The sequence below is a fragment of the Lycium barbarum genome, chromosome 11 (genome assembly GCF_019175385.1).
Source record: "Lycium barbarum isolate Lr01 chromosome 11, ASM1917538v2, whole genome shotgun sequence".
NCBI classification, from domain to species: Eukaryota; Viridiplantae; Streptophyta; class Magnoliopsida; order Solanales; family Solanaceae; genus Lycium; species Lycium barbarum.
Window position 1 is genome coordinate 1,970,539 of NC_083347.1, and position 7,888 is coordinate 1,978,426.

Below are 7,888 nucleotides of genomic sequence, written 5' to 3' on the forward strand. Positions count from 1 at the left end.
TATTTATAAGTCGTTTAACAAACGTAATTATAAGTCGTAATTTATCAGTTGCGGTTTCTAACGCGATTTAGCCTGAATCAATAAGAGAGATCAATGTGCGAATCTCTTTTTCAATCTACCACGTGATTGAGAGAAATGTGTCTTACTCGATCGGTACCACTCCAACTGGCTTGGACCGAATACGAAATTGGTGCTCGATCTAGTGATATTTTTGTGGGGATTCTATTTATAGTTGTAGGATCTCTTTCAGGATCATTGGAGTTCCTTTTTGGGTGGATGTGGGACGACCATATATAGGTGGTATGGCAAGGTGGGTCTAAATAAAAGGTTACAAATTCCCATCTCATTGGGGGCGAAGGAAAGATAGTTTGCTTCTCGCCTTGACGGATGACGACTTTTGTAGTGGTCGGCCTTCTTATTAGAAAGCCTTCTTGGTCGAAAAGCCCATTTCTGACTAGTAAGGATGCATCAAGCAAAAAAACTTGCACGAAGAAGACTTTTCTTCTCTACCCCCCTCTCTCTCCAAAGGCCAACGGGGAGAGATTGCATACCTTTCCGTTATCAAACTTAATTATAAGCCGTATTTATCAGTTGTGATTTATAACATTTATAAATCACATTCCCTAATCGCAATAATTCTCATTTGGCAACACACAATATATAAGTTGCATGCCTCAAACACGATATAGATAGCATTTGTCGTTGCGATTTATAAGTGGTATTTTATTGTACAATTTACTCATTTATAAGTTGAATTTATATTTTTCGGTGATTTATAAGTCCCACGTGTCAATCCTGATTTATAAGTTGTATAGGCGAGTGGATTAATAACTCGTATATAAGTCAATTTATAAGCTCATTCTACAAGGGAAAAGAGCAAAAAATGCTCCTTAATTATAAAAGTAAAATAAGTTTGCCATTCGTTTGAATTTGGTCCTAAAAATGTCCTTATTGTTAATGGACTGACTCACATTTTCCCCTCAACTATGGAAAGCAAACAAATTTTCCCTTCATTTGCATTTGGTCTTGATTATACTTATTGTGTATTTTGTATACAAGGAAATTTATATGTTAAGATTGTTGTCTTATGAGGTGGCACTCCATCTCAATAATAAAATATGTCTAATGGATAAATATAAGATGTAAGAGATTCCTTAGTTTTGAGGGACAAAATTTGAGTAAGTTTCCTCAACCATAAGGACATATTTGAGATCAAATTCGAACAAAAGAATAATTTATTCCATTTTTCATGATTGAGGGATAAATCCGAGCGAGTCCACTAACGATAAGGGGCATATTTAAGATTAAATTCAGCCGGGAAAGTACACCCAATCACCTTGGAAATGGACAGTGTTGAAGTTTTTAGCCGCTTATCCCGTTGACAAATTTTCAAGGTCAATGACAAAATTTGTTAAACTTGAAGTTTTGCCCATAAGACAAGTAAGATTAAAAGTTCAATATCATCTACTTTCAAAGTCAATATTGTAAATTACTACAGCGAAGGACAAACTTATTTTATTTCTTATAATCAAGGGGTATTTTTTGGCCCTTTTCGTATACATATGTAATTTGCTTATATTTGGAAGTCGAATCTTGAGCAAAAATTCTTGGGGTCAATTGGTTTGATGTATTAGTTTATATTGTGGTTCTAATACATGGATTGTTATATAGAGATTAGTACAACAACAGTAACATACCCAATGTATTCTCATAAATGGGGTATGGTTAGGGTAGGATGTACGCAAACCTCCCTACCCCTTATCTTTATGGGGTAGGGAGGTTTGTTAATTCGCGTGTAGGCAACGCTATCCGTCGTACCGTTCACTCTATCTATTCATGGAATTTTCTTTATTTCATTTTCGATTTTATATAGGCTCGCTCCCTCTTTTTCCAAGAATTCATCCACTTCCCTTTACTCCACAAGGCCTTCTCTAATAAGGAAAAGCCTTCCATTTCCGTCAAATGACCTGGTCTCCCCCGGCTATTCCACTGTTCGGGCTCCCTTTCCTTTTCCAATAGACCCTCGGCTCGCGAGTTTATAGATATTAATAATACATAATTATTATGCGGATAATATATAATGTAGAGAAAAAAAAACTCAAAGGCCCTTTATCTTTGAGTTTAGACTTATAAGTAATTTCTTTATTTTTGGGATAATACATAAACATGCCCTCAAATTCGGCCTCAGCTGACAAGTTTATTCTCCAACTTTAGGTGTGCACAAGTAGCACATCAACTTGTATAAAACACGTAAACACAACTACTGATGTGGCACATAATTTTTGGAGGTGTTTAAATAATCATTTTGGAAGTTGTTGTGTTCAACTGACAAAATGGAGACAAGTTGAGATGTCTACTTGTGCACACCTAAAGTTGGAGGGCATATTTGATAGCTGAGGCCAAATTTGAAGGCCCGTTTACGTATTATGACTTTATTTTTACATGAAGGCACTAATAATCCTTCATGTTCCAATAATTGGCGAGCTTTTACGGGTGTTCGGAATGATGAATAAGGAAAAATAGTAATAGGATAATAACTTATAAACTATCCCACTATATCCCTTATTTGGTTACCAATCCTTGAATAAGTTATCTCAGGATTAAAAATAGTACTGAGATAAGTTATCCTTGACAGAAGGTGAAATAACAATCCCAGGACTAGTTATGCCAGGATAAAATAATCTAAATGACAAAAATAGCCCTAAGATCCCTAAACCTTTTTTCTTCTACTAAATAATGTGGAGGGTATTTTTATAAGCAAACAATTTTTTCTTAAAAATTATGCACGTTACCAATTACTTTTTATACAACTAATCAAACAATCAATAGGATATAATATTAAGATAACTAATTTTAATATAAATAATCTCAATATAACTAATCTCAACATAACTAATCACATCATGTGTTCAAACCAAACGACGCCTTTGATACTTATCCAAGCTGTGCCTTTTTTTTTTTTTTTAACGGAACGTAGGATTCACGTGAGAAAATATTCCTCCAAAATATGGACTTCACTTTCCCTGTTTGTTTATTGCTCTTAATTGCAAACCAGACCTTTATCAAACTAAACCCAATAACGAAAACTCTCATTTGAATTCAATTCGGCAACTTAATCAATTATTGGAAGCAATCATATTTATTAAGACACAACCAGTGTTCAATTTGTATCGAGCCTCACTGGTAGAAAATACTCTTCACCAGCAACATGTCTAGTAAGTAGCCAATTTTCTGTGCCTTTAATTAATACCCAGGTTTCCAAGTTTGAATATTTTGATAAAAGATTGTGTAAAATGAAGGATAGTTTGTCCCTTTATCATTAACGAGCCTGTAAAAGGCACAGTGATTTAATTTATCCCATCAATATTCATGACATAACTTTTATGACCTTTCACCTAAAGCTAATTAATATTTACTGTGCCAATTTACGTGACACACTTAACACCTTTTTATGTTTATCACCAATTTAACTCTAAAATTTACACTTTACCCTTAAGAAAATAATTTTTAGCATTTTTTTCCTTTCTTAAATTTCGTGCCCAGTCAAATACTCTCATATAAATTGGGACGGAGGGAGTAGTATTTGTGAGTTTAATTTAGGTGATTTTTGTTACTCTGATGCAGTTTCATGATTTATTTTTATTTGTCTAGTGTGTTTATGATCCTAACTCAAAGATCTGTCTTTTTGCTCCAAAAAAAAAAAAAAAAAAAGAGAAAAGATTTCAGTTTAAAGCAGCTTTCATTCATTGATAAGAAAAAGTTTTTTTTTTTTTTTTTGAAGGCAGATTGAATATTTGGACTGATGATAAAGTAGAATAAAAGAGAATTCATTCATCATTCATCATCTTGAATAGAGATATGTTTTTTCTGAAAGCATGTGCTATGACTAACAGATGTGTGTCTGCATTAGTTGACTAAACCGAGAAGTTGTGTTTTTGCTAACCATTTTACTTAAATTCATAGGCAAGACTGATATTGCTTTACCGATGGATAAGTTGTCTTTGGATTTAATAAAGCAAGTGGAGGGGCCAACAAGTTCTGAAAGGAAGTAAGTTTAGCATGTGATCATTGGCTTGCATTCCTACATTAGTTTTAAATGTCTGATTTAATGTCTAGTAGATTGTCACATCAACATTGGCTCACTTGTTTTATGATTGCACATTTACCTTTTGATCTTACGTTACAGCTGCCAATTCACAATTGTTATGAATTATGTTTGTTTATGATAGGGTCTGCTATTAAAGCTTCCAAAATGTTAGTTTTCACTTTTTTCCAGAAATCTAATGCTATTTATATTGGAAAGGGATATAGGTCAATCACGCCAAAAAAAGTGGAAAAGCTTATTATAAGGAAGCAAAATTAAGTAGTTTGTGTCTGCGGAATGTGTTAACTCTCACAACTGTAGGAGTGTGTTGAAACACTTCCGTGGTGTATCAAAAGACATGCACAAAAAAGTGGGAAAGAAAAAAAATGAATCAAGATCTGGATATACTTACCTCGCCTGCGTATTTAGGTTTATTATGGATTTCGTTTTATGATTTGTTCTTTACCCTTCTTCCTGCGGTTAGTTACGCAGGAACTTGCTAACTCTCTCTCTTCTACTAGGAAAAGGACATTTGTAGTTCTTGTATCAACAGGAAGTTTCAATCCTCCAACTTATATGCACATGCGTTGTTTTGGTACGTACTGTCCAACCTCTACAATGTTTCTCTCGCTGACCTCTTTTCTTCTTTTTGTCCCTTTATTTCCCCCTCGGTGGAGCGAGGGATGGAGGATTGTGGGACTGAAGGAGGTGTATGTGCGTGTGTACCAAGGAGAAGAATCTTCTATGATTTTTCTATTCAGATGAAAGTGACAAGCCATGTATAGTCATAAGTCTTCAAGCACATAAGCTGCTCATTTTGTGCAAGCTGAACATATTGCGTTAACAATAACGGGAGAGGTGGTTTTGGTTAGTTAAATATAAGTCGTAGTTTGAGTCCTCTCAAGGACGGGCTCCTTTTTTTGGGGATAGTAAGAGTCAACTTCATATTCTTTCTCCAAAAACTATGAAGTTCATTTTATCTATTTACTGGATTTTGCTAAACTTTTGGCGATATTGATTCAGAGTTGGCAAGAGATGCGTTGACATCAGAAGGGTTTTGTGTGATTGGAGGTTACATGTCACCAGTAAATGATGCATATAAGAAAAAGGTATCTAGTCCAGGCAGTGAAACTGCTCAAAATGTGTAACTGGTAACAGCATAAATAAAAAGAATTTTTTTACAACTAGCATTGCTATTATCACTTGCTTCTGATCATCATGATGTTGCATTCTGAATCTCAGTCTATATTGTTTCTGTTCTGGGACCTGAAATTGCTTTATACTAGCACGTCCTGTTCTTAGTCATGAGTTTCTTTACCACTTTTGCAGGTCAAATATATTTTTAAGAAATTGAACATGGTTTGTATCTTGTGTCAATGTTACCGATGCACATAAAAAGATCTTACTAATGTATTTGCTCCTTATTTTTGCAGTGTCTTATATCTGCTGAGCATCGTGTTGCAATGTGCCAGTTAGCCTGTAAAAGCTCAGAATTTGTTATGACTGATCCCTGGGAGGTCTCTCTCTCTCATATATGAAATATATATATATATATATATATATCATTTGTCTTCTCCTGCTTCTCCCCACCAGAAAAAGAATATCCCAAACCTCCCTTTATAATGTGAGTAGTATTAGGGTCCTAGTTGGCATGATTGCTGCTATTGGCTGCTTTTATATTTGATGTATTTTACACCATTGCCTCAGTCCGATACAAACTAAGTTACCATCATCCTGTCAATGATTTTTCTTGAAATTAATTTTGCAGGCAAGTCAGGATAGCTATCAACGATCATTGACAGTTCTCTCCAGAATAAAAACCGCCATCAGTGGTGGAAATTTGGCATCCACTGGTAAGATCCGTAGCTGAATATGTCAGTCTGTGTTGGAATTGTGTTGATAGGAATTCGGTCTGATGGTCAATGGTTACATGAGAAAGTTTCAATCCTCCTGAAACCAGCTTTTCTTTTGGATAATTTTTTTTCGTTCCTACGAATTTGTTTATACTTCTGACACAGGCTTGACGTGTATTCGTGAAAATATTTCATTTACCCCTTCCAAAACCTCGGGGTTGTTGCATGCTTAGTGTGTGTGTGTGTGTGTGTGTGTGTATATATATATATTGGTTGTTACCACCTAATAGTTGAATAAGAAAAAACTTTTTTCCCCAACCAAACAAATATAAGAAAATAAAGAACAAAAGTAAACCGACTGGAAAGAGAAGAAAGTAATTTAGGTATCGAACCGTAACTTCATCTTTGTTTGATCATTTAGTTAATAGATCACTGCGCAGTTCATTTCTGTTGTGGAGGTAGCTTTGTTGTGTACTGATGTGTACTTTGTGTGCTTCAAAATGAATGTTGTATTCTCCATTTGATTCTTCCAATTTGATGTTCAGTTTATAGAATTGAATATTTTCACTTACTATATATAATGGCAAGTTCAGTTACTCCTACTTTTCCAGATCAGTTGCGCAACCATAGTCTATCAACTAACTTGTCAGACTTATCTTAAATCAATGCACGTGTTAGTTACTACCTAATAAACTATTACTTAGTTGCTATGCAACCCTAAGGGAGGGAAAATTTGTATTATCTATTCAAGTGAAAATTTTGTTTATTTTATTGTTAGATTGCGAACTTCGATGCTAATTTTAACAACGGTTATTTTTCTTGCAGAAGACCTCATGGTCATGCTTGTATGTGGTTCTGATCTGCTAGAATCTTTCAGCACACCTGGAGTTTGGTTACCTGAGCAGGTAAGTCGATTTAAAAGAGTTTATCAGAAGCGAAATACCTCCTCCTTCACGTTGGACTGAAGTCATGCTCTTATTATAAGTTTTGTGTAGAAGAAATGGGATATGCTCATCCGTTGATTTTTTAGGTCAGGAGCATATGTAGAGACTTTGGCTTGGTTTGTGTTCGGAGAGGTGGTCAGGATGTTGAAAGGATCATTGCTTGTGATGATATTTTGAATGAATATAAGGTAAACTTCATTAGGAACTCCATCTCTTGTTCCCTTGTTCTCTTGAAGCTCATCAACTGAGATGATTGGCTAGTAGTAGTGGACACAGTAGAGAACGTCAAATTATTGGTCGAAGGTTACATGTAATATACAGTGTACTACATGTAAATTTGCAGAAGAATATCCGAGTTGTGGATGAAGTAGTGCCAAATGGAATCAGTTCAACGGGACTAAGGTAAAAAATCGTCCATTTGACTAGCTAGGAGGATATGAAATGAATCTTGCATAAATTTGGTGGACAAGCTAACTATTCATTCTCATGTCAGGGACTGCATCTCAAAAGACTTGTCAGTGAAGTACTTGACAGCCGATGAAGTGATCAATTATATCAAACAACACAACCTTTACAGAGGGCAATGATCTAACAACTGAATCAGTAGTTTTTTTTTGTTTTGTGTGTGTGTGTGTGAAATAAGTGCCAAGGACAGATTCTCCAGCCTGCTAAGGGAGATCATTGTTTCATGTGATTAAGTGAACACAAAAACCTCAAGATTTCTTACGAACTGCATCTATATATGAAGCAGACAAACTTTATTGATTGATATGTGAATGTTCTCTGCTTTTCGCTTTCTCTTCCCCTTCCTTCTTTTGTTAACTGGCTACTCGATTGCTATGTTACTAGGACTCTTCAAAAATACCACCAGGTGCGTGTCAGATCCTCCAAAAATAATGCGTTTTTGGAGGATTTGATACATGTGTGGCGATATTTTTGGAAAGTCCGAGCAACATAGAAGAAATATAGATATTTTATTGGGAATGTATATAGTAGACAATATTACA

At 35.1% G+C, this 7,888-nt stretch overlaps 1 protein-coding gene across 2 annotated transcripts; it reads left to right on the forward strand.

The window, feature by feature from the left end:
• The first annotated feature begins 2,980 nt into the window (after nucleotides 1-2,980).
• Nucleotides 2,981-7,650, forward strand: LOC132618316 (nicotinamide/nicotinic acid mononucleotide adenylyltransferase). 2 transcript variants are annotated; one of them, XM_060333383.1, is made up of 10 exons: nucleotides 2,981-3,215; nucleotides 3,964-4,048; nucleotides 4,606-4,679; nucleotides 5,108-5,193; nucleotides 5,518-5,601; nucleotides 5,853-5,937; nucleotides 6,763-6,842; nucleotides 6,968-7,069; nucleotides 7,225-7,283; nucleotides 7,375-7,650. In XM_060333383.1, the coding sequence occupies exons 1-10, from the start codon at nucleotides 3,209-3,211 to the stop codon at nucleotides 7,466-7,468; spliced, it is 756 nt and encodes a 251-aa protein (XP_060189366.1). In that variant the 5' UTR covers nucleotides 2,981-3,208; the 3' UTR covers nucleotides 7,469-7,650. The 2 variants fall into 2 exon arrangements, with proteins under 2 accessions (XP_060189366.1, XP_060189367.1); XM_060333384.1 differs by lacking the exon at nucleotides 2,981-3,215 and adding an exon at nucleotides 3,560-3,600.
• The last annotated feature ends 238 nt before the right edge of the window (nucleotides 7,651-7,888 follow it).